Raw genomic sequence first — 26,892 nt, forward strand, 5'->3', positions numbered from 1 at the left:
GTCTACATCATGGAGCTTGGTGGGTGGGGTGGGGAGCTTGCTTCAGTAGCTGTCTAAATGACGTCATTACGACGCAACGCAAGTAATGTTGCGTTCACACGGACAAACGAAACGATGCAGTCTACCATTCATTGTCAATAGAAGCCAGCGACATGACGTTGTAAAGACGCAATGATGCATGTAGCTGCTCCAAATCAACTCACAGCGCGTCTTTGCATCGTCTCGTCTGCCCGTGTGGTGTGAACGCACTAAGCGTGCGCGCCACACGGGTAAGCGCGCTTGCGCGGTCACGAGGGACATAATGGTGGATAGGTAGGGAAACACATTTAGCTCTGAACGGTAGCAGCCATCAACACTCTTCCATCTACTGCACTTCTGGCCGTCCCGTTCTCTCGTCTTATTATAACCGCGGCTTTTCCACGCGCTGTTCGTCAGCACGTACCGGGGAACCGTTCAACCGACGCCCTGGACCGTCCCAAAATGCCCAACATCAAGATCTTCAGCGGCAGCTCGCATCCGGACCTGTCCCAAAAGATAGCCGACCGCCTGGGGCTGGAGCTGGGCAAGGTCGTCACCAAGAAATTCAGCAACCAAGAAACATGGTGAGGTTCGATACGTGTTCTAAACGTCGGGTGAGTTGAATCGGCGCGATCCGTTTCGAATTGAATGTACTGCGCCAGTTCTATTTGGGTTTGTAATTAATTAGAAACGCGTGGTGTCATGGTGAATTTAACTCCGCAGGCAGCGGAGCATGGTGGGAGCTGTAGTCCACACAGTACACCCCCACACGCATGGCAGAGAACGCATGCTTGCGTGGCCAATCTGGCCATGGTTTACCTCTATGATCTGAGTCTGTTCTGTCTGAATTTACTCAAAGATACAATCTGCAACTTATTCAATGAATGCAACGTTATTGTAACCACTCTGTAGGCTAGGCCTATATAATACAAATTATACAATATAGTTCACTAAAGCATCTGTACATTCTGAAGTGGTTGGAGGTGGTCTCCCGCTATTCTTTCATTGAGGAACTTTTATTAGACCCATGGTGTCGAATAGGACCTCACCTAGACCTACTGTACTGGTTACTACGGTAGTACTAGTAATACTAAAAATACATCAGACTTCAGTAGGCTATATAGTGCTTTGCTGAGTACTCAAAGGCAAGTTAATTACTACTGCCTGAACTTAAGGCCGTGTGTGTGGTTGCAGACTGCATTCAAAAGAAAATTCACAAACAAATGAATCAAAGAACAACAATTTAAATGGCTCAACACAATTAATATTGATTGATTACTTTATTAGGCACAAATGTAAACAGTACAGAGTAGGCCTACAGTCAAACACATAGTCCAAAAGGATATCACCGAAAAAAGTAATTGCTGTCTTGTTTGTTGTTTCCATTGGCCATCAGGTCCGATTTGTTTCTCCAAACTTCAACTCAAAATGTCACTTTCAATCACTACTGCAGTCTCAGAATTGTTTAACTCCTTCATGGCATGCATCTTCATTCTTCAGCATTCCTATGTTTCCCGGGCCGGGTTCTATGTTAGCCACTGTTAGCCACTTACCATATGGTGAATATAACCATAATTATATAAGATACATTTAAAAATAAAAAAAACACTTTTGGTCAAATATGACAATTTTGATTGGGGAGCCATATACCACCCAGGGAGAGTCTGGGGGACCCATTGCATTTGAAAACCTGGCAACCATGCTGCTGTGGACTATTAAGATTTATGAATTTATTGGGATACCGTCTTAAGTTCCTTGCGGCTAGGGAGGGAGTAGGGACCCCCCACCACTGCCACGTTTCTCACATGTTACCTCGTGCTCCAGCATTTCATAGCAAATTGGCTATTTGGTCCAAAATGTTAAAACAAATATATTTGGAAAACGGTCTTAAGTATACTGTGATTTAGAACATGATTGAACATTTCACAGTTAAGGTCTAATATTTCTACAGTTGCTATAAATTGCTACAAAACCTGTATCCAATAATTTGGGGCATACTCAAGATGAAGGGTCAATATAAGTCAAATATCAAATCATGTATACTACATATATACGTATGACCATGTTTCAGATGTTTTTTTAACATTTTGGGAAAAAAATGCAAAAAAAACTGGATCCGTAGCAACACCTAAAGGTTCCATTAACTTCTGTTTACTCTGCCTCATCTGTCTCTGGTCCTGTCAATGGTGTGTGTGGTTGGGTACCTCTAAAGTGTTTTGTTTGTTCTCCATTGTGTTGTTCTCTCTCCCTCCCGTCCCGTCCCGGCACAGTGTGGAGATCGGCGAGAGCGTCCGCGGGGAGGACGTGTACATCGTTCAGAGCGGCTGCGGGGAGATCAATGACAATCTGATGGAGCTGCTCATCATGATCAACGCCTGTAAGATCGCCTCGGCCTCCCGGGTCACGGCTGTCATCCCCTGTTTTCCGTACGCCCGACAAGACAAGAAGGACAAGGTGGGGGTATGGAGCATCTGTCTAATTACTTACTTCATCACGTCTCATTTGACCATCCTGCATCCACTGACCCGCCTGCCGCCCGCCATGTTCCACAACCGCCAAGTTGGACCGGGAATGTTTGTTTTATCGGTTGTCCCTTGGATGATGACGTTGCCATTCCATAATGGTAAATGGTGCATTTTAGTGCTGCGCAATTAATCAAAAAAAGCTCAAGATCTAGATACCTATGCAATCTCATTTTGTGAAGAATCGTACAGTACTATTTGGCTGTCCAATTCATTTGAGTTACTCTAATGTTTATGTAATAATGTTTTTCATGGAAAAAATGAGAATCGTGATCTAAATTCTGGAAACTCAAGATTCACATTTGAGCAAGAATCGTGCAGCACTAGTGCATTTATATAGCGCCTTTATCCAAAGCGCTTTACATAGATTCACTATTATAAATGCAGGATTCATGTTGGGTCAAATTGATAAACTGCGTGAGCCACGCATGTTTTACACAGTTGAACAATTGAGCTTGTCCGTCGGGTGCAAATTTCTTCTACCTCTTTCCTCTTACCTGCTGCGTGTCTTGTTTTATTGTTCCAAATAACTTATTCCATCTGAAAAGTCCTTAATTCAGCAACAGCTTCCAACAACAACACAAGACACTAACTTAAGTTGTGATCATCCAAAAAAAAGAGAAAAGAAAGAAAAACATCCACTCGTCCCATACACACAGCTGAGCATGGAGAGTTGACGACGTGGTCGCGTGTTTAACAAACTACACTACAACTACAACAGAACATTTTGATTCCCTATACAGAGCTTAAAATTAACTGAAACAATTGTGTGGCAGAGGTATTTCTTTTCTCCCTTAAGATAATTTAATGCAGACACAGGCCTGTACTTCTGTGTCTGAATGGGAAAGTCTTATTTATTTATTTTTGCTTTTTAATCGTCATAATAATAAGTAATATTATTATTATATATATTTTATTTTGTATTATTTTTGTACTTGCTTTAGGCCTGTCTGTGCATGGGCAGGGCATCAGTATTATATTCATATACTTAGACTGGATATTGTGATTTTACATATTGTAATTGGCATAAGTGTTCTTTTCCTGTTTTTTGAGTGTTGCAACTTGCAACCACTATAGAGTATAGACAGCTACTGTATGTGTGTCCCTGTATCCGAGCACGGATAAAAGATTGGGCCATAGCCACCACCCCAAATGTGATGACCTCACATTTGTGATGACGGCTATGGCCGTTTTTACCCCAAGGAGTGTTCTTCGTGCAAAACTAATGCTTGCAATGGATTCAGAATCATTTAGAATGTTAATGGCACCCAACTTTCAACCCCTGAATTTTCCATGATCCAAAATTTCTTAATCCATCAATGTTTTATGTTATTTGAATGACCTAAGAATCATAAAAAACCTTTAACGATTACTATTGCAATTTATTTTGGGCCAAATCTTAGATTGACTGGCCTATTAGTCCTATACAGGGATGGCTGTCAGCCTGTCGTTAATTAGCACTATCGATTCTGATTCTGCTTAATTTGATTCCGGTTCTTAGCAATTCTCCATTTTGGCAAAAGAAGAAAGAGGTCAAACGTAGAGATAACAAAAATATCTTCATTATTATTTATTTAAGCATTAACTGACATAAGATTGAATTTATTATGAATAGTACTGTATATTAAGTGTACCTGCGAAGGCTGCGATAGAGCCATGGATGATTAGTTTTTTTGTCCTTAACCCATTGACGCCTGGTGCAACGTATACGTTGTTCTACACTTGATGCCGGCGCTCTCTCTGTCTCATCAGCTATTGCTATACATGTAGCAACATAACTATTTAAAAAAAAAATCATCAGAATTTGAAGGTTTTCCATGACAACACAATGGAAAGCAGCAAAATGTTATTACGAAACCTAACCGAATTTTGATACCCAACCCTAGTTACCCCACCTATGATTTCATTAGTATTATTATTATTAATATTATTATTATTTTTCATAAATTGGAATGCCTGAGAACGTGCCTGTCAGACTTTGGATACACCAGATTGGATACAGCTGTGAATCTAGATTGTTTAGAAATGAGCCATGTGGGGGTCACAGTGGCACAGTCGGTAGTACTGTCACCTCACAGCTAGAAGGTCCTGGATTCGATTCCCGCTCGGGATGCTGGGGGCGTGTTCCCTCCTCCGCGTCATCAGTGCCCATACCCGAGGCGGGTTTGGCCAAAGGGCCTTTCTGTGTGGAGTTTGCATGTTCTCCCCGTGTCCCCTAGGGTAGGTACCCTCACAAAAACATGCCGTAATCCTGGTCTCTAAACTACCTCCCCCTGGCCAGCCAGGGCGCCTGATGGAGGGGAAAGGAACTGGTCGGAATGGTTTCTTCCACATGCTCTGTCTGGCCGGGGAAACTCTCCCCTATCAGGTGAAAAGAAGCAGCTTGGACTCCTCATGCATAGAAGAAAGCATGAGGTCAGTCTGTGCCCCCCCCCCAGGCTGGCAGAGGGAGCACCCAGGATTACATTAGATAATTGCACTGGGTGAAAAAATGGGTTACAAAATTGTGGGATAAAACATAAAAAAGAAACAAAAAGAAATAGCCGTGTGTGATTTGATGACCACTCTCCATGTGACTGACATCTGGTTTTCGTTGCAGAGTCGTGCTCCCATCTCTGCCAAACTGGTGGCCAACATGCTGTCAGTTTCTGGTGCAGACCACATCATCACTATGGACCTGCACGCATCACAGATACAGGTACAATACAATGGCACATGGTGGCATGCACTGGAGGATCGGGGCCTGTCCCGAATAGCCTGCATCAGGGCCTACCCTTGGCCACTAAGATCACCACATTTTGAAACCTGTTTCACAAAATCGTAGCTTGCTTTTATCCGTTGTATGGTTTACATGTCCAGGGTGTCCCAGGTTTTGTGAGATAGGTTGGGAACAGCTGATTCAGTGTGTTTGAACTCTCATCTGTATCTCCTCAGGGTTTCTTTGACATCCCAGTAGACAACCTGTACGCAGAACCTGCCGTGCTCAAATGGATCAAAGAGAACATCCCGGAGTGGAAGACCTGCACCATCGTCTCCCCTGATGCAGGTGGAGCCAAGAGGTACAGGCCTCTTCAATCAGAATACACCAGGGTTCCCCAATTCATTTTCCTCAAGGGCCATATTTTGACTAGCGTACCAGGCTGTGGGCCGAGTCTGCACGCGCGAGGTCGAGGTCTTGCCCTGAAAATTCATTTTCAGGGCAAGACCCCATTTGAAAAGGTTGCCCAGTTTGACATGCATAGGCTACTGACCCCCATTTAATGCCATTTATATCTGGGACCCTTAAAAAAAAAAAAAAGAACATATTTTTTTTTTTCTCTTTTTTTTAAATTCTTTCATGGGCCACAAGGGGGCGCTCTGTGGGCCGCAAATGGCCCGCGGGCCTATTGGGGTACCCTGGAATACACTGTCAAATCGTCAACATTCAGCCACTAGATGTCGCTCTCTCCACATCACAATACATCACTCTGTTGCATATTTCCCTGAGGCACTGTGAGGCAGCCTTCATGGACCTTCGATTTCTCTTTACATGGCCTTCAAAAAGCCATCTATATTCTATAAGATGGTCTGTGTGGCTGCCCACTGCTAATCTCACTAACCGCTTGACTAATCTTTGCCAAACCTTTTAGGCACACTGCCAGTACACCCACAGAACTACCTCCCATTACGTATGGTACTTACTTCATGTTTTATGTTTGTTTTTTGTTTTTTTGTGTAATGGAAGTCAAAGGGGCTGTTAAGCCTTGAACGTACCTCAACATCACCATATATACACTGGAATTTAATGAATTTGGAGCCAGACTTGTCTTACTTGCTCGAGGCTTACTTATCTCTACTGGTGATGTAAATAGAACCGTGCTTTTTGGCATAACAAGTATGTTGTCTGTTCCACCCCCCCTGGCAGGGTCACCTCAATAGCGGACAGGTTGAATGTGGACTTTGCCCTCATCCACAAGGAGAGGAAAAAGGCCAACGAGGTGGACCGCATGGTCCTGGTGGGGGATGTGACTGACCGCGTGGCCATCCTGGTGGACGACATGGCTGACACCTGCGGAACCATCTGCCACGCTGCCGACAAGTAAGCCTGGTCATGATGCACCTGACATCTGCATGTTTGGCCTGTTAATTGCCTTGTGCTCCTTAAACCTTTGTTTACTTTAGGGCTGCAACTATCAATTAGTTTGTTAGCGATTATCCTATAAATTACTTTTCCTATAAAACAATTTTTTTTAATTAAATTAATCAACTTGAAAAAATTCTATTTGATTAATGATAAACTAAATTAATTAGTCTAATTCATCCTTTAAAGGACAACTTTAGTTTTTTTTTCAACCAATGTTCATGTTTTAGGTTGTTATTAGAGAAACTAAAAGGTGAGTGTTAATTTTCTTTCATTTTCTGCTTTCTTTCGTTTTAGGGATTTTAGCAATTTTTGACAGGGGCGGGGGCATTCGAGCATGGGGCTAAATATGTATATATTTTTTACAAAATGTTATGGCGATTTATTTTTTTAATTATTTACTATAGTCTTACTAGACCCCAAGAAATTACATCTGGCCACAAAAGATCCCAGGATCTACTGAATGTGACAAACTGAAATATTGAGCCTATACACACAGTATAAGCCTTCCCCCCAGTAGACTACCTTCACATTCAGTAGATCCTGTGATCTTCCGTGGCCAGATGTAATTTCTTGGGATCTAGTAGGACTATAGTAAATAATAAATCACCATAAAATGTTGTACAAAAATACATATTTAGCCCCATGTTCGAATGCACCCGCCCCCCTTTCAAAAAGAGCTAAAATCCCTAAAACGAAAGAAAGAAGCAAATGAAAAGAAATTACACTCATCTTTTGCTTTCTCTAATAACAACCTAAAACATGAACCTTGGTTGAAAAAAACTAATGTCGCACAATCTAATATTTGATTATGTTTTATTAAAATTGATTATTGTATATCATTTATTAAATTGATTATTTAGACTTACATGTTGCATCCTTACTTACTTTGATCAGTGCAACTTCTAAGAAATCATTGTACGGTGATGATTAGACATGATGAACTTGTCTCTTTCATCCCCTTTCTTTAGGCTAATCTCTGCCGGGGCCACCAAGGTGTACGCCATCCTGACCCATGGCATCTTCTCTGGACCGGCCATCTCTCGCATCAACAATGCCTGTTTTGAAGCAGTGGTGGTGACCAACACCATCCCTCAGGAGGAGAAGATGAAGCACTGTCCCAAGATCCAGGTCAGCATTCACTGGTCACTTGACCAAAAGTGAAAGTTTAGGAGTCCTAAGGGGTGGGGGGGGGGGGGGGGACATAGTTTGAAGCTGCCCCTCTAGTCCTAGCAATGGGAGCGTTCTTTCAGGTTGTCAACACAATCAACGTCGGATGGACGGAAACGGTTAATCAGACTAATTGATGTAGTCGATTATAAAAATCTTTTGGATTTATTATTTGTATTTGTTCTTTCTGGTTTATTCTACTAATCGAAAAAAGTAATCGATAGAATTATCATGAAAGAAAATTATTGAGTCATGTTGAGCTGAGCTGTAGTATTTTTCGTACTAGTGCCTGCCTGCATTCTAATCTAGTTTTTATTACATTTGTATGTTTACTATGTCCTCTGTCCTCTTCTTTTGCTCCCAGGTTATTGACATCTCCATGATCCTGGCAGAGGCCATCCGCAGAACCCACAACGGCGAGTCTGTGTCCTACCTCTTCAGCCACGTCCCCTTGTAACACTTAGCGTCCACCTGGCACCAAAAAATAACTACAAGAGGGATGTATCCCCCCTTGTCCCCCTGTAACACCTAGTGTCCTGCTGTTCCACCAAAAAATAACCACAAGAGGGATGTATCCCCCCACCACAAACACAACCATAATGAAAGCTCTACCGATACTAATCATGAAGATAATGATGGAGGATGGAACCCTCCTGTCTGTTACTAACAGCATTCACTTTATTCTCCTTGAAGCAGTGGTCCCTCAAGTCTGGGACAAGTGGTGTCCAGTGACCCCCATATAGGGGTCCTTTAGGGGCTTCCAGGTTGTCCCCAGCTAAATGATTGAGCGTTGGGAACCAAATGGACCCAGAGCAGGCCTTTAACTAAATGGCCAAACTACAAGCTCACAATGCGTTTCACAGATGTGCGACACCTTGTGAGCTTGCAGATCGGCAGTTCGACGCGCGACACTGCCATGCAACAGAGCATAAATTAGGCTTCACACATCAGAGAATGCCAAGTCACATGAAGTGGTGTGAGCTTGTAGAACGGCCACCCAATCACTGTGACACCGTCACACGACGAAGCAATGTACTGAGAGCCTCAGAGTTAAACTAACAGGGAGCATTTTACAGTGTGGATTGGAGTCCCAGAGATAAAAAATAATAAAAATAAACTAATTTAAAAAAGATTATCAAATGGGGGTTCATGGTCTAATCATGGATATCAAACTGGGGGTCCTTGAAATAAAAACTCACTGGTCAGGGACACCAAAGCAAACCAAGATGGAGCTACCGAATTTAGGCCCGGCTTTATAGATTTGTGAATGGGTGAACATGTCTCTCTATCCACTGTGAACTTTTCTTCCATGACATTTAAAATATAGAGATTTGTCCTTAATCATTTCATGTTGGCAGGTGTAAATCTGAAGCTCTGGGCATAACTTTACAGAGCTCACTGTATAACAAGGTTCCTCTGCCATGGCCAGGAGAAGCCATCTGGTAAAGACGTAACCGGAAATGTAGTCACCTGATAATCTTGGCACCTCAATATTGAATTGGCTGTTTCTTCCCCAAAAAATGTAAAAATAAATAAATGTATAAATGATCTGAAATAAGTTTGTGTACATGATTTGTACTTAATGTTTAACTTTTAAGGCCTAATATTTCAACAACCTGTGGCTAGCCATGCATACTTTAGTTTATATTACGTCAGGTCATTTTACAGCATACATTTCAAAGTTGTTTCTTTTTCATTTTTTTTGCCAGTTTCACATTGAGGTGCTTGGATTTCTCTGGTGCCTGCTTTTCCAGTATCCAGTAAAGATACGTAAAAGCTGTTACAAGGTTTGGATTATGTTGCAATGACCATGCAAGCAGTCCTCAGTTCAGGTTTTATTATTATTAGTTATTTTGTGTTGCTTGCCGTTTTCTTTTTTTGCCGCATCTGTTTTGAAAGGTGTAAAAAGGCTTGTTAATTAAACTTGAGTACTGAGCTGTTAGTTTACAAATGCCATTGAATATCCTCTCAACCAAAGTGTGCCTCAGCAGTCTGAACTGTCTCTTGAAGGATGATATCCACCCTCTACAAGTCTTGCTTTTACAATTAGGCATTTACAGACGCTCTTATCCAGATTGACAAACGAGTATGACCGACCTAGCTTGGCCTTGTTCAAAAGCAAGAAAATATATGGATATTTTATTAGACAAACGTATAAATACAAACTGCACAATGTACAGTCAAGCATTTTGTCCAAAAGGATTTCACCTAAGAAAGACATTGTGGTCTTGTTTCCATTCGGGGTCCCATACACTCACACAATCATGACATGAATAATAATTTAAAACGGTAACAACAATTGATATAATTATTATTATTTAAAACATGTCATTTCTCTAAACATGAAATATACAGTATGTACAGGCTATGTTTATCCAAAGAATTTATGCAAAACTACATCTGTATAATGTACCATATAGCACATGGCATTTACAAAGAGAACACCCGTTTCTAGTTTCCCGTTTCTAGTTTCCTCTAGTTCTCCAGAATGATTGTCTGCAACTCAATCTGTCTCCCCGTGATCTGCCTGGCTCAATTTAAATAGCTAGATAATTCATCTCTGTGTGATCACAGGAAACCACATAGAAAAGTAATGACAATTTTATTTATTTTACTGGATAAAGAGCTTTCTCTTGTCTAGACTTATCAAGTTGTTTTCATTTGACTGTTGAGGTGCACTTGATGAGTGGGCTTGCTCGGTGTACGAGGTTTGTGCTTCAAGGTTCCTGGCTGAATTTAACGTTGCTTTTGAGTGGAAACTTTGTAGTTTCAACATTTATAAAACCCACAGACAGGCCTTTTCACTTAAAGAATGCGTTGTAAGCTTGTAGATTGGCTACTCTTTGTTACATTTGCGTGACACTATTGCAAAATATGGCATTCATTTACAAAATACTGAAGTTGAAATATGGAGGTTTCTGCTCTACAGCAACGGTCTATTCTCTAGGGGACTCTTGGGTTGGGTTTTAGCTTGGGGTCTCTGCAGGCTGGAGCGTCCTTTAAAATGTTTAACTGCTATCATTTTTTGTCCCACACATTTATATAAATGTCTGGACAAGTGACTTGTCATATAATGTGCATATTCCAAACCTGACTGTGTTTACTTTTTTTCAGTAGGGTGAATGAATGCGCCAAATACCAGAGTGTAGAATGTGTTCTTAAATAAACATTGTGAAAATTGATGAATATGCTTGAATCTGAATAGTGACTGTGATGGACTGGATGTACAGTATCTGAAGGTGAAGGCACAGTGAAAAGCTGTGGTTAGGAATGGAATAAACTGGTTAATTGGCTTTACCTTGCAGGCATTAATGCAAACTTGTCACAGTTTGGTTTTAAGTGGTATTTTGTCAAGTCTTCAATAGCGCTATACTGACCAGTGAATCGCCCAGCCTTCTACCCAGACAGACAGGATATACCCTGTCTGTCTATCAGCAGGGGATTGATTGAAGTATTTATCAACAGTTTGCAGAATTACAGTACATTTCAAGCATAACTCAATACAAAAACTTAACTGTGAGTGGACGACCAATAAAGCACTATGATTTGTTTACAAGAGGGTCCACCCAATTGTTCAATTCATCATAAAGGTCTGTCCCATGCAATCTCGAAGTTTATCTCTCAAAAACAATGAGGACCTTAGACAAATACATTACTGATCAGTTTGTTTGTCCATAAACGTAGTTACTGCTTTTTAAACTTTAAATCCTCCCGTTGTCCGCTCCCTCTTTGCAACACAAGAGGGCAGTGTGGTATAAATATTTAAAAACAACGTAAGACAGTTCTAATAATGCAGATGTTACCTCTATTAAGAGTAACCGTCCGGAACGGTTAATCATTAACGTTACACAAACCAAATGTTTTTGTTTGTATTTTCTTAATTTTCTTAGATCTTATCAATTTGCTTTTATACTGGGAGAGTGTCTCTCTGTTGAATTAAAAGGAAAAGAGGGCGCTGATTTTCCTTTATTTTTTGACGATGGGTTCTCAGACTGTACTCCCGTCACCCGGGAGAGAGTTATTTAAACATTGGCCGTTTTAACAGGATGATAATAAAGTGAACCATCATAGCTGCTTAATTGGTCTCCCTGACAATGAACTGCACTAGAGTATATATTCATATATACTCTATGGAACTGCACAGTCGCTGTGGGACCATCCACCTGGGCTATGGGATCAAATCATCCAACCTTCGCGGAGAGAAAAAAGATGATATACAAACTCACAACGCGTCGCGGATGTGACACGTTGTGGTCTTATAGCTCGGTTTTTCTTCGCGCGACACCGTCGTGCGATGACGTATAAATGAGGCTTATAATAAAATAATCTCCATTCATTCAGGCTTTACGCACCTGACGGCACGCTATGGGCCGCTATGGTCCTGCCCTGCTCATTTACTTTTCGGTGCACATATCCGGTTTAGACCCGCCTAACTGTATCCCGTCATTTACACTCACAATACATTGTAATCACTAAAACGGTTTCCGTATCCGCTCTGGACCGGTGTTATCTTTCTACACACTACACAGTGCTCATCATTTAAGACGTAGAGTCAGAGACTTTAATTCATTTGTTCATTCGGACGTGACACGGTGCAGTGCAATGATTAACAATTATACATGCATGATGATATTATAAATAGCCCACACCCGGTTTTAGCAAAGGATGCTAATTCATGCTATAATTTCCAACCCAGGCGTTTTATTATTCACCATTTCGTATCCGTTACTCGTACGGTTATTTTGGAGGATGTTGTAGCACCGTCAACCGTGTTCTTCAGTCAGTCTCGTAAGATTGTCAAAGGAGCAAGAAAAAATACCTTTATAATGTGAGTTTATTGTTGGGACTTGGGTAATAAGAATAACAGTCGCCTAGTAAACGGCTAGTAAACAGTAGCCCAGACAAATAATTATCTTCTCATGGTTGTTGCTCATGGTTGTTGAAAAGTAAGTACCTTTACCACCATGCACGTCCTAGCCCAAACATTTAGACTCGTAGAGGTTTTTTTTTCGATTTTGACGAATCTCTCACAGAGAAAAAACCTCTACGAGAGTCTAAATGTTTGGGCTACAATCGTCCCTTTAAAGGATTTCCCCGAACATATCGTATTTCATGATTTAGAAGCGATATCATTTAACCACTTGTATTAACTTATAACTATTATAACATTGTATTTAGCTAGTTTGATTCATGTGAAATTGAAAATGATGTTAATTCCTTTCCAGTTCTTAAATAAAAAAAATCTAGTCACTGTAGTCAGCAATTACTGTTCTTTGGAGCTGACTGTTATTTTCATGGAAATGGTTGTTGTGTGTGAGAGACACAGTGGGTCTGACATGAAATTAAACAGATTTATTTTCTTTCTGTCTCTGCTTTGAAGATGGGGCGGGGTGATGGTGGTCATCCAGAAGATGAGGAGGCCCATGGGGAGGGGGCGCTCACCAAGCCCAAAGCTACTCGCTTCCAAAGCTACTTACACGGGGGAACGTCCACTCTGCTCTCCTCGCTCCCCACCATCATTGTGTTCCCCGTCTACAAGACAGTCTTCCGCCAGCAGATCCACAACACGTCGGTCCGTCACGCAGTCGGACAGCTCTACGGGGAGGGGCTGGTGAAGCTGTACAGAGGTGTGGTCCCACCCTTGCTGATGAGGACTCTGAATGGGATGTTGCTTTACGGGGTCCAGGACAACTTCCTTCACCTGCTCTCCTCTTCTTCAACCATCATTAGCATCCCCCCAACCGCTCGCCCGGCACTGGCAGGGTTGGGCGCAGGCGTGGTGGAGGCTCTGGTCTTTACGCCGTTCGAGCGCGTCCAGAGCGTGTTGCAGAACGGCCAGAACGACCGCAGTCTGCCCACACTGAGGAGTGTTCTGGAGAGGCTGCGCCCCGAGAGGCCCACCTCAGGGTTCTATAGAGCCTTCCTGCCCATAGCCGCCCGCAACACCCTGGGGAGCTGTCTGTATTTCGGCCTGAAGGGCCCGTTATATGAGGCTGTAGAGGCACAGGGGCTCTCCCCAATGGCCTCTTCTTTCGTGTCTGGCACCCTGACCTCCATGGCCGTCAGCTTGCCCCTGTACCCGCTTTCTGTGCTGGTGGCTAACATGCAGGCACAGGTGGGTGGGGAGATGGCAGGACTGGGGGCCTGTTGGAGGAGGTTGTGGGACTCTCGGCAGCGGCGTGTGGCCCTGCTGTACCGCGGTGGCTCGCTGGTTATTCTGCGATCGTGCATCACATGGGGAATCACCACTGCCATCTATGACCAACAACAGAGGCGCGTGGGCTGACATGCTGTGTAGGACTATACCATAAGACAGCCTTAAACCAAAGAGAAACAGCAAGGTTTCCAGAATTCTTGAATTGGCAAAAGTCAGACTAGGAAGTTTCAGTGTCGCATTGTATAGCGGCCACATAGAAATAAAAGTTCTGAGGCCAGTGTTGAGAGTTGAGGTTCATGAAAAGACAGATATATCAGAAGTGAACATTTCATACAAAGACATTGTAATGTAACTTCAAGGAAGACAATTTGTTTCTGCACTATCCTTGTTTTAAAATCCCATTCCCAGGGAGCTTAATTTCTGTAAATAACACATAACCCGGCTTCACCGTGTTCAAATTCCTTCCATTACTTGATTTCCAACTAGTTATACCCCTCAAGATGCAATGTTGGCTGTGTCGACAATAGCCTGGTTAACCACTTCCTCTTGAAATCAGATTGCATCCTTATTTTCTGCAAGAACCAGGCTAGGTCGACAAGCCCATAAAACTCAATCTCAAGATGGCTGTTTACACTAATATAAGTGAAAAAGGAATGAGTCCTTTTTCACTGAGTGTAAACTGTCATCTTTTAATTTAACAGCCTCCCATAATTCTGGGAGTGTACAAATGGACATGTGACATGGACCCATAATTAAGGGTCCATAATTGGTTCTGTGTGTACACTCAGAGTTACAGACCTGTATGGGTCCATTTGGAACCCCCTCAAGGAACCCTTAGGATGCCTGGACCCCACTTTGAGAAGCACTGGTAGCCAGTGGAGTACAAATATGAGACACAGCCAGCAGACATATACAGTAGCAGTAATTGTCACTATTTAAATTATTACACTATATGCCTTTGTACACATCAGATTGTATTGATCCAAAAGCTGTGTAATAATAGGGTTATGCAAGGCAAATGGATGCCTGGAAATGTGTTAACTTCAAATTATATTACTGAGATGTTCATTCATGATGATGTGTGAAAATGAAAATTACTTTATGATGCAAATAGCATGCAGTATTTAAAGGATGTTATTGTAGCCTATACAGTACTGCCATTAACATGGTCTCTGAGACTTGGCTAATATAGGTTATGTTGAAAAGAAAATCACATCACACACATGCGTGTGGTACTGTAACTACACGTATAGATATTTACAGAACAGATAGATAACCTCAGAGCAGAAAAGAGAGAGCATGTGTACTCGTGCGATTATGGCATGCTTGAGTCTCCCGAAATGTGTATGTCACTCACAATTCTGGTCATTTTGAGTTTTGTATTTTTTTCCTCTTAATTTATTTTATACTCTTTTTATTATTTGTTCATTTATTTATGTATTTATTTTGTTTGTTTTCCCCATAATATTTAGTTTGTCTTTCTTTATTTTTTCAGTTCATGTGCAGGATCTCAGGATTTAGTTCTTAGGGTAAACCCTAAGAATATCCAACTACCTACAGTATAGGGCTGCAGTTGTTTCACTCTGGGACTCTGAATGCATCTAAACTGTAACCTGCTGTTAACACATTACTGTATTGATCCAATAAATGATTGTAAGTCCCATGTTTCGATGCCTGATTGATGATTGTAAGTCCCATGTTTCGATGCCTGATTGATTGATGATTGTAAGTCCCATGTTTCGATGCCTTTAAATGGTGAGATTCGTGGTGATTGGATAGGTCTATGTATTTCTGGTAATAATATTACCAGACATTTTCAGTCCAAATATAATAATGTTATTGATCACTAATTCTGTACGTTTGTTGAAAATGGTGATGACCCCGCTTTCAAACATCAGTTTGCTGTAAATTCACGAGTAGTAGCACATCCTTTCCACTAGGTGTCAGTCTTGTACAGATGTACTTGCTCTTCAGACTACTAAACTAGTCAGTCTTCACAGTTGATTCACAGAATGAATACATTTGCACGAAGTATAGCAATGTAGCATCACGTAACTTTGTTCTGTTTCATCTGATCAGTACTCTGATTATTTAAGTAGCCATACCATATTGTAGAAACATATAAGCTTACTCTGTTACATGTCGAAAGTCCTGTATTCCATTTTTTACTTGAGTTAAAGTACTAAAAGTTCTTGCTATGCAATGTTTGTAGTTGCACTGCATCTTGGTAGAAACACTGTTAAGGGGTCTGCCACGAGAGAAGGCAAGCAGACAGACAGACAGACAGACAGACAGATAGACAGAGGTCAGCCTGTTGAATAGAACATAGAAGGCCTCTGTATGGCAGCCTTTTATAAACAGTTAATAGAGAGCACATGATGTGTTTGTCTGTGTGTGTGTGTGTGTGTGTGTGTGTGTGTGTGTGTGTGTGTGTGTGTGTGTGTGTGTGTGTGTGTGTGTGTGTGTGTGTGTGTGTGTGTGTGTGTGTGTGTGTGCGTGTGTGTGTGTGTGCGTGTGTGTGTGTGTGTGTGTGTGTGTGTGTGTGTGTGTGTGTGTGTGTGTGTGTGTGTGTGTGCGTGCCTGCCTGCCTGTCTGTCTGTCTGTGCGTGCGTGTGTCGATGGATGGGTGGATGGTGGAAGATATGGGTCTGTATGAACACAGTGTTATTTATTTACACACACTATGTCCCGCTTCTGGCCTTAGAGGAAGGAAGGAAAGTCCTGCCATGCTATAATATTTATTAAATCATAAAAAGTTGGGGGCTTTGATGGCACAGTTTTATAAAATATTTATGAAGGTTATAGTAGGGCCTATACAGCTTACAGTACCATCAGTGGTGGAATTTAACTACATTTACAATACTGTACTGTTTGAGGTACATATACTTTACTTCAGTATACTTAATAGTTAATTAGATTTAGATTATTATTACAAAACATATGTATGATATTTCCCATGATTTTGTAACCCATTTTCACCCCTGTGTCAATTATCTAATGTGATCCTGGGCTCTACATACCCTCCGCCAACCTAGTCCCCATATATGGGGGACATGGGGAGAGCAATGGACTTGAACTCATGCTTCCTTCATGCCTGAGTGTCCAAGTTGCTCCTTTACACCTGACAGGGGGAGTTTCCCTGGTTGGACATAGCATGTGGAAGGAACACGTTATTCCAACCAGTTCCTTTCCCCTCCATCAGGGAGGGGCCAGTTTAGAGACCAGGATTACTGATTACTAGGGGACACGGGGAGAACATGCAAACTCCACACAGAAAGGCCCTTTCGCCAACCCCGCCTTCGGGTATGGGCACTGATGACGTGGAGGAGGAAACACGCCACCAGCACCCACAGCGTCCCGAGCGGGAATTGAACCCAGGACCTTCTAGCTGTGAGGTGACAGCACTACCAACTGTGCCACCGTGCCCTTTAAAGACAGTTTTTAAGTTGTTTTTGATCAGACACGTCCCCTTCCTGTACAAACCCATTGTAACTTTTAACCATGTTAGATTCATTGAAAACACCCATCCTCTGTCCTGGTGACTCATACTGCCCTCCTAAATTATGTGATGGGGCTGTATTTTTTCAATTACTATATTTAATGTATTTTATGGGGGAGTCTGATGAAATTAAATATCCCCTTAAGCTCTATTTTATATACTTTGGCTAGGCCTATATGAAAATAGCCGATCTACAAGCTTGCGTGTTGTAACGTGACATGGCAAATGTTTTAATAGATGCTTTGACACTGTAAGCATATTTTGTACTTTTACTGTCATGATCTGTATTCTCTGTTTGCTGTATAATGTTATTTTGTTATACTGTTATTTTGTATTGATGTTCTGTGTTTCCTGTTTTGCCCACTGTTTCCTGACTTGTCTAACCTTGTGATTAGTCTAGTTTTCTCCACATGTGTCCTGTTATAGTCTCCAGCCAATCCCTGTGTTGATTTTCAGTTGAGTTCACCTGTGTCCTTGTGTATTTATACCCCCTGATCCCGGTGTTTCCGTGTTAGTTCATTGTGGTATGTTACTGTATGTGTCTCTTGTCTTGACACCTACTTTTTGTATTCCTAGTTTTTGAGTTAGTTAACATTTTGAACCGACCTGCTCTGTCTCCTCCTGCATTTGGGTCCTACAAGCTCTCCTGACCTGAACCGTGACATTTACTCAAGAATCAATTTGAATGCAGGCCTTTACATTTTTAACAGCTCAGATGGGTTCTATGAGGCAGGAAGCTGGGCAGGCACCACTGAAAATAAAGACTGAAATTAAACCATTTTGTCCATTTACAAGAAAGAGAATGGGTTAGAAACCCGGCGATGACCTTTGCGGCGCCGGCGTGATCACTCCCCATCTCTCTCTCCCCATTTCCTGTCAGTCTACTGTCCTATCAATAAAGGCATAAAAGCGCAAAGAAAAATATCTTAAAAAAAGGAAACAAGAGAAAGAGAAAAAAGGTGGTCCTGATATGGGGACCTACCACGAGTCACAAAGTCAGAGAGAAGAATGAGGCTGGCAGGGCACTGTGTCCGGAACTAGTGGCACCCGGAACTAGTGGCAAGCAAACTGACACTGAGCCAAAACCAGCCAGGGCAAAGTCAGGAAAGGCAAGAAGTGCACCACCTACAGCATTGGTTCCCAAACTGTTTCATCTCAATGACCCCCAAATTGACACTAATTAGCCCATGAAAAGATATGCCCCCAGGGACCCCCATAAGAGAAGATTCTTACGGCTCTAGCAGTGATTCTCAACCCGTTTAATTTCAAGGACCCCCAGTTTGATATGCAATAGGCTACGGACCCCCATTTAATGGCATTTATATGTCTGAGAGTCACAATTTATCTTGTAAAATCAATGTTAATTTAAATCTGAGAGTGTACAAATGGAACCAAATGGACCCGTGTTTCCTGAACAACACTGTGGAGCTCAAGACCCTGTTAATTATATGTTAGATTTAGAGTGTGGAGGGCAGTGATTCAGGACTCAGGAGTCCCGAGTTGGTGTTGGATAGATCACACTCTCTCGTATCACAAGCTAAAAACACATGATTTAGCGGACAGTGGTTCCAAAACCTTTTCATGTCAACGACCCCCAAATTGACACTTATCAGCCCGTGGACCCCCATTGAAAAGATATACACATGCGTACGTGTGCGTGCAAGTGTGCGCATGTGTGGTGTGTGTGTGTGTGTGTGTGTGTGTGTGTGTGTGTGTGTGTGTGTGTGTGTGTGTGTGTGTGTGTGTGTGTGTGTGTGTGTGTGTGTGTGTGTGTGTGTGTGTGTGTGCGTGCGTGCGTGTGCACGTGCTTGTGTGTGTGCGTGTGCTTGCGTGCGTGTGTGTGTATGCGTGTGTGCAAGCATGTGTGTCTGTGCGTGTGTGAGTGTATTGTGTGTGCTCTGGTTTTTGCTACTGATCCTACATCCGAAAGACAACAATGTGTCAGAGTCAAAGGTCAAGGTCAAAGGTCATGTCAGGGTTTGTGGTCATTCTCAACATCAGACTGTAGCTCAGTAAAGCAGCATCTACAGGAGATAAACACATCTACAGACAGACATACAATACGGACATCCTTTTTCATGTCAACCACCACACCCCCAAATTGATATGTATGTATGTATGCCAAAGTTGTGAACTATTTGCAAAAGATTGTTCAATTGTTCAAGCTAGTGTCACCGTTGCAAACACTAGCTCTGAAACCCACTACTCAGTTCTGAATTCCAGTAATCTAGACCATTTCAAAAGCGCAGAAATGAACGCAAGTATTATTCTAAATATAGAATCATTGTACTGCAGACCACGGGGCCCATTGCACGTCCTCTGTGCACTAACGGGAATCTGGTGGCCAGACGGCCACCACTGTGTCACTACAGAGTGACTGTGTCTTTTTCCTCCAATCCTCGCCGAGTATTTTTAGTCTGTTCAGCGGTGTATTTTTGTCCTTTCAAGTGGACTGTTGTGTGTTGTGACGCATGCGGTGAGAAAGCCTCCACAGACGCCTGCTTCCGTCCTCCTGCTGTTTATCAGAAGCGTAAACTGTTTGACAAAAACCTTCAAGGTCCATGTTGATGTAAAATTAGACTTCCACCCACTATACAGTACAGTAAATGCACAAAACAAATTTGACGTGGTGAGAAAGGATCGGACCGCTTTACAGACCTCCAGTTTGATATGCATTATACGCCACGGCACAGACCACCATTGGTACCATTTTAATTATGTACGACCCCAATCTAAACTGTAAAAAATAAAAGAAAATCAGTTAAGTTAACTATGAGAATTTAACTCTGGTTATGAACCTGTAAGGGTCTATTTTGACCCCTTGGTGTTCCCCGGCCCTGATGTTGAGGATGAGTGCTGTACACAACAACAGAAATTGTATGACTGACGTGAACACAAAATTAACTGATGATAATACAGTACTCACATAAACGTGCAATACTTTACTTTCTATCACATTAGTAATTCAGGACAAGATGATGCAACAAAGACAATATCCTGTCTCGATCAGTCGGTTGGTCAGGTTATATTTATATATCTATATTATATCTATATTACAAGACAAAACCTGCGCGTCACGTTAGCTCGGGCCCGGATTGCTGTTTAGCATAACTGCTGCCGACTTCCATGGACACGATCACACGCCACGGGCCACGGCCAGCCTCCCGCGTGGGACAAACGCATGTCCAAGAGGAAAACAATCTAAACATTATACTAACGTCAGCATCGGGCAGATTAACACACACAACCTTTATTAGTTGTGTTTTCTTAATGAAGTGCCTCTGAATTGTAAGGGTGTGTTTATGTCAGTCAGCAATGCGATCCGTTGTTATTCAGCCACCACCGCGCCATACACACAGACTGGAGAGAGGCGAAGTGTTTCTCTCCATTCGGCTCATGTAGCCCTCATTGTAACTACAAATATTGTTCCCGAAGAAACAATGTGGGCTCACTGCAATCCAAATGATTGGAGGCCTACTATAAATCAGTCCAGGTCCCCCAAAAAATATACTACAGTATGTTCTGCTCCATTCTCAACATCTTTTGGTTTCCAAAAACAGTAATTTATTGTAAGTAAACAAAAACAGTAAAACGCTGTTTAATGTGTGCTTATTCTAATTTAATTTAATTTGCTTTGATGTGAAAATAGTTATCAGATATCTGATATCTTAACTCTTGTAACTACTGTAACTTACTTACTTTTTTTAATTTGAGCTCTTATTTTGAAAAGCCACAGTTCCAGACTTCCGGTATAGGGAGCTTATCCTAGGAAGTTTAACTGGTCCTGTTCAACTGTTGTTTACCTTAAATATGGGTCCATGCCAGTGCACTTGGGGGCTCCTCATCGCCGGCTCTGTGCCGTCAAAGAAACGCTGTTTTGAACAAAATGCCATCTGGGACAAGGAATAGGAGATACAGGCGATTGAAAGAAACGGATAGAATGGATTATTATGGCGACGAATGCACTATAAAATCGAATGCACTATAAAAGCGCAATTGCCATTAATCTTCGGCAATGGCGTTTTATAATTTACACTTTAGGCATTTAGCAGACACTCTAAGCGTTAAGCGTCAGTATCAAAATGAGGCTTCAATTGAAAATGATCTTCAGCAATGGCACTATAGGAGTTAAGAGGAAGACATTGCACATTGCTAGAGACATTTGGACTAATAATTTGTAAGACCTGTTGTGTTTGTATTGTAGGTATACTGTGCCAAAATGCAGTTTTCTATGCATTTAAGGGGTATTGAGGGGTTTGACCCAAAAAACAACAAATAATAATAATACCCATCCGTTACTACATGTGAAGGGCACAATACTGGGTTTAAAAACACAGCTGAAACATGAAGTGGAGTCTGTCAAATCGGCAAAATTATAGTCCTTTTATCTTATGGAGCAAGGACATTAAAATAGCATCGTAATTTTGACCAGTTGCGTGTGTGTGTGTGGGGGGGGGGGGCATCTGTGAATGTGTGTGTGGATGTACGAGCGTGTATACTGTATGTATGTATGGGATCCCCAACGACATTATAGCAGAACTGGCCTCATGGATAGTTAATAATGAGCTACAGTATAGGGCTAACAGTCTGATACTAATGTTATTTTGTTGTTGCCAGGGGGCATGTCTAAACAAAAGATCCTTTTAGTGCATCATTATCTTCCCGCTCTGCCATCCCTTTAAAGTTAATTTCTGTCTGCATTCTCCTAGTAATTTCCTAACAAATAGATCCACTCTGTCAAATCAATTCATGTTGATGACACAAAGTGTCTTTGTTTTGTTGATGATGGCCACAGAGTCCCCCACAGGCTGTTTGTGGGGGTCCAACATCTGATCGTCAAGCAGCGCTTTAGCCTGTGGACAAGACCACATCTTTGTATGAAAGAAATGACCTTAACCCCATCTCTTTCAGCGCATAATTGAGTGTAAACTCAATGGAGAAGAGCATTGATGGAGCTCTCAATCAGAGGACATGATGTGCCTCTGACTCAACCAACGTCAAAGTAGGCTATAGATAGGCCTACTCCTAATGAAAATATAGCGTGGTTAAATTTGTACTTGAGTTAGTCGAATTGTACTTGCGTTAAACAAGAAATACTTAAGTATTCAAAAAATATTGTTAATATTAATGTATTGATCTAAAATATAGAGAAATGTGACATAATTGTGAGCTTGTAGATCGTCTAATTATTTTAATAGTTTAAGGGGGTTTAAGGGGTTATATTAATTATTGATGTATTTTTTTGTTTGAGTTCTGGGGAGTCCCTACCTAGAAATGTATTGGAGTCAAAATATTTGTCTTTGGCTCTATCAATTCCAGACATTGCCTTATCCAGTTTCGAGTCATACATAGACTCCATTATTCCAAATTAAAATTACATAACATAACAGTCTTCTTCATAGCTTCGCCCTTTGCCCTCGGATACAAAGATATTGGATTAAGATATTTGAGACGCTCTCTGATATTTTGAGTATTCATTCATATTGACCCCGATCCTGTACTAATAATTCTGGGTTTGTCAGACTCCATGCCTATGTTGACGAGAGCACAGAAACAACTCTTCTCATATGGTCTGATTACAGCGAAAAAACTAATTCTGACACACTGGAAGAAGGAGGAGGCTCCTGCATTTAAGCACTGGTTAAATGAAATGACTAGTACACTTCATCTTGAGAGAATAAGGTATTTCCTGAGAAACAGGGAGAGACAGTTTGATAAGGTTTGGCTGCCCCTTGTCCATTACCTGAGCAGAAACGATTAATAGACAGGATACCATTGATATGGTTGACTGTACGCCATGTTTTCCATGAACTTTCTATCATCTTATTATATAGTATGCAGTGTCACTGAGCAGTATGGGTGGGAGGGTTAAGGGATTTCTTTCTCTTTTTTGTCTTGTTTATTTTTTCTTTCATTTTGTTTAAAAAAAAAAGTATTTCATATCATAATGTTTGTAATAATTTATAATCTGTTCAATAAAAACATATTTGGCAAAAAAGATATGTCTTTGAAATGTAGTGGAGTCGGACAAAATAGCCATATACTCAAGTAAAGTACAGATACTCTTTTTTTTTTTTTTTAAGATATTTTTTTTGCGGCTTACGCCTTTTATTGATTTTGGAAGGGACAGACAGTAGGCTGACAGGAAACGGGAGAGAGATGGGGGGATGACATGCAGTAAAGGCCGTGTCGGGTCCGGGAGTCGAACCCGCGGCACACTGCGACTGGATTACCAGTCCGGTGCCCAGACCGTTACGCTACGGCCTGGGCCTCCAAAAATATTCTTAACTGCGGTAGCAGCGGTACTCAAGTCAAATCTACTTGTCAACCGTTGCTCCTCAAGCGGCCTGCAGACAAGACAACGTCTTTGTCTGAAAGGACTGACCTTAACCCCGTCTCTTTCAGCGCAGAATTGAATGTAAACTTAATGGAGAAGGGCACGGAGCACTGAGAGGACATGATGTGCCTGTAGCAGCTCCTTAACCCTTCACCCCCAGCCACTATAACTCCTACACAATGACTGCTCTGATGGACACAATTGCCCAGTGGGCCAACACACACTTTGTACAGTTTCAACTTCTTTTTTCTGAATGTGGTTTGCAGCTGTTGTAAAGTCAGTGGCGGACAGTAACTAAGGAGTATCAGTCAAATACTGCACTTAAGTACAGTATTTTTTACTTTACTATATACTTTTTTATTCCACTACAATAATTTGTAAACTTTAGTTACTAGTGGATTTTTTGTTTCGGATTTAGATTATTACAAAACATGCTTTATTTTGTATTTAATTTTTTATAGCGGGACAGACAGTAGGCTGACAGGAAATGGGGGAGAGAGATGGGGGAGTGACATGCATGCAGTAAAGGCCGTCGGGATCGGGAGTCGAACCCGCGGCACACTGCCACGGCCCAGGCCTTAAACATCTTTTAAACACATTTTGATATCTTCTGGGATCCCTGGCCCAAAGCTGTTTTGATGAAGGGTCTGTGGCAGTGTCCAGCAAAGTGGAGTCTTCTTATTCCGATCTCGCACTTGTAAGTCGCTCTGGATGAGAGTATAGCTACATGCCTAAGTTGTAAATCCCATTTAAGTTTATCTCATTTTTCTATCTCCTCGTTTACCTACTGTACCTAATTTACAGATTGTCTTCAAACGTATTCCCCCGGTTGAAGGCTCTTTCTGTCCTATGGTCATGATGAATGGGTCAGGTGCTGCTGTTTGAAATGCTGTCAGTTTGTCCAGAGATCTGTAAACAAATCTAAGCTCTTAATGAGAGAATTAAGCTGAGGTTTGGCTCTCAACCCTGTGGCCATGTTGTCTGCATGGGTTTATGCACATTTACTATATGTTTTATTACTCATCATAACTTTATATAACATATAATATACATTCCAGAAATTGCAAGCATAGCAATATGTCCATGCGAGGGCTGATAACATGTTTTGTCTTTTTAGTTATTCATGATTTAGAATATAATATGTTCTTTGGCATTTTGATGAGGTCTATAAATGCATTCTTCATTGGTTGGTTTGAAAATTCATTGTGCCAACAGTGCCATACAACTCCCCATTCCCCAATGTTGCATCACAGCCTGTGTATTTGCTTCTTAGGTTTCTAAACACAAGAAATCTCCTGAGAGTGATCTCAGGCCCAGTCCAACTCGGTTCCCTATACCTGTAAAAACTGCATTCACCAATTCACATAATTAACATTATTCACCAATTCACCCATTCATCAATCAATTAATCAATTCACCCAGTCCTCAACTCAACCATTCGACTATTCATCCATTTGCCCATTCAGCCATTACATTCATACCATTCATACATACATTCATACATTCAACCATCCATCCTTGCGTTCACCCGTTAATTTATTCAGAAACACTGTAGAGTATAAATGAGGCTTAAGAGGTATAACAGGAAGGAAGCTGACGGGAGCTGCTGTAGGATGTTTCTCTCTCCATGTTCTTTCATCTGCTGTGGAAAGAAGCTTCCTCTGAGGCCTTGCTGTATTATTATCCTATCAGGGGAACATCAAATACAGTTCATGATGTTTATGAAGGGATTCGAACAGTTTAGATGGTGTGTTGGACCGTTGGGCGGCAGGTCGGTCAGTCAGTCATGAAGGGAGGTTGGCAGTGTAAGGGTTGCTGGTTTAAGTTCTGCTCAGCATCAGCATGCAAATATACACATTTGCCACATGCTATGGAATCTATAGGCTATAGTCAGTCAGTGCCCATTGAAAGTGAAGGCACACACATGCCCCCTGAGGTTTTGGGGCAGAGACGTCTTTTATACGACGTTCATATAAAAAACAAAATTAAGCCGATAAGCGTCCTGAATCATAGCCACGTTGACAACGTTTGTAATAAACCAACCCGTTTGTAAATAATGACTATTTTTGTTTGAGCTGCCATTGAACATACTGTAGCCCCTCAGCAAGATGGCCGCCGGGTGAACTACGTCAGTGACTCCGCCTTGAGCCATCTAGCCTTTATATATGTCTATGGTTTAGCATTGGCAGAGAAGATTTTGCATTTTTTTTAAAGTGGTGCAACCCACATGCTTGCCTGTGCTGCCCATTCCACAAATGCTTCTGTGTTTCTTACACATTGTGCAACCATTTAAAAGGGAAATAAACAGGTGTACCAGTGGTATAAAAATTTGTCCTTTTAGAAGCATCGTTATAAATTACAACAGAGACATAATAATCTACCAAACACACTTGTCAGACCATTTTGTTCGATGTGTAGTTTATAGGCCCCGGGTATGGGTCGGCCATGCAGCTTTAAATTAGAAACTCAGAGTTGTCGGTAGAAGTTGTAGCAAAGACTATTTAATATGCTTTCTTAGAATACAGTAACACAGGCTATAAGTATAGCGTGTGAAATAGGTCAATGGCCAGGAATAGATCCATGACCACCCATCATTACACAAGCACTCACTCACTCACGCACACACCCACACACACCCACGTCATTTGCAGGTTAGCCTGGCATTGCCAGACTGATCACGTGGGATCACTCACGAGTTCCTCCACGGTACATCTGTGCAGGGTGCTATACGCAGAGGTGTAAAGTACATTTACTCAAGTACAAGTACAAGTTTTAGATACTTTTTTTTATTATTTCAATTTTTCAGTAGGAGCATACAGTATCAAATAATATCAAGTAAACCAAAAGTACCTTGAAATTGTACTTTAGTGCAGTACGTGGGTAAAGGTACTTAGTTACTTTACACACCACTGCTAGACCCTTCAGAGAATGTGTGAGAAGGGAGCTTCCCAGAGCTTTGCTCATCTGTTGGAGGTAGCATCTCTGAGGGCTTGTGGGCCAGACTGTGACTGATCGAGATCAGATTGGAGTGATCAGAGAATCAGGTCACGAGTCTCACGACTCCTTTGC

The 26,892-nt window shown here is 41.7% G+C and overlaps 2 protein-coding genes across 3 annotated transcripts; both read left to right on the top strand.

The window, feature by feature from the left end:
* The first annotated feature begins 279 nt into the window (after nt 1-279).
* On the top strand, nt 280-11,012 carry prps1b (phosphoribosyl pyrophosphate synthetase 1B). Of its 2 annotated transcripts, none has more exons than XM_083785758.1 (7): nt 280-602; nt 2,289-2,478; nt 5,140-5,238; nt 5,475-5,599; nt 6,445-6,618; nt 7,632-7,791; nt 8,195-11,012. In XM_083785758.1, the coding sequence occupies exons 1-7, from the start codon at nt 481-483 to the stop codon at nt 8,285-8,287; spliced, it is 963 nt and encodes a 320-aa protein (XP_083641884.1). In that variant the 5' UTR covers nt 280-480; the 3' UTR covers nt 8,288-11,012. The 2 variants fall into 2 exon arrangements, with proteins under 2 accessions (XP_083641884.1, XP_083641885.1); XM_083785759.1 differs by having other exon boundaries at nt 2,289-2,472.
* Nucleotides 11,013-13,210: 2,198 nt separating this feature from the next.
* Nucleotides 13,211-14,274, top strand: LOC310873715 (solute carrier family 25 member 53-like; the record flags this gene model as incomplete). Its single annotated transcript, XM_083786264.1, has 1 exon — nt 13,211-14,274. One exon carries the CDS (start codon nt 13,211-13,213, stop codon nt 14,114-14,116), a length of 906 nt encoding a protein of 301 aa, XP_083642390.1. The 3' UTR covers nt 14,117-14,274.
* Between the last annotated feature and the right edge of the window lie 12,618 nt (nt 14,275-26,892).

This window comes from Protomyctophum parallelum (assembly GCF_964188405.1).
Source record: "Protomyctophum parallelum genome assembly, chromosome: 16".
Classification (NCBI taxonomy): Eukaryota; Metazoa; Chordata; class Actinopteri; order Myctophiformes; family Myctophidae; genus Protomyctophum; species Protomyctophum parallelum.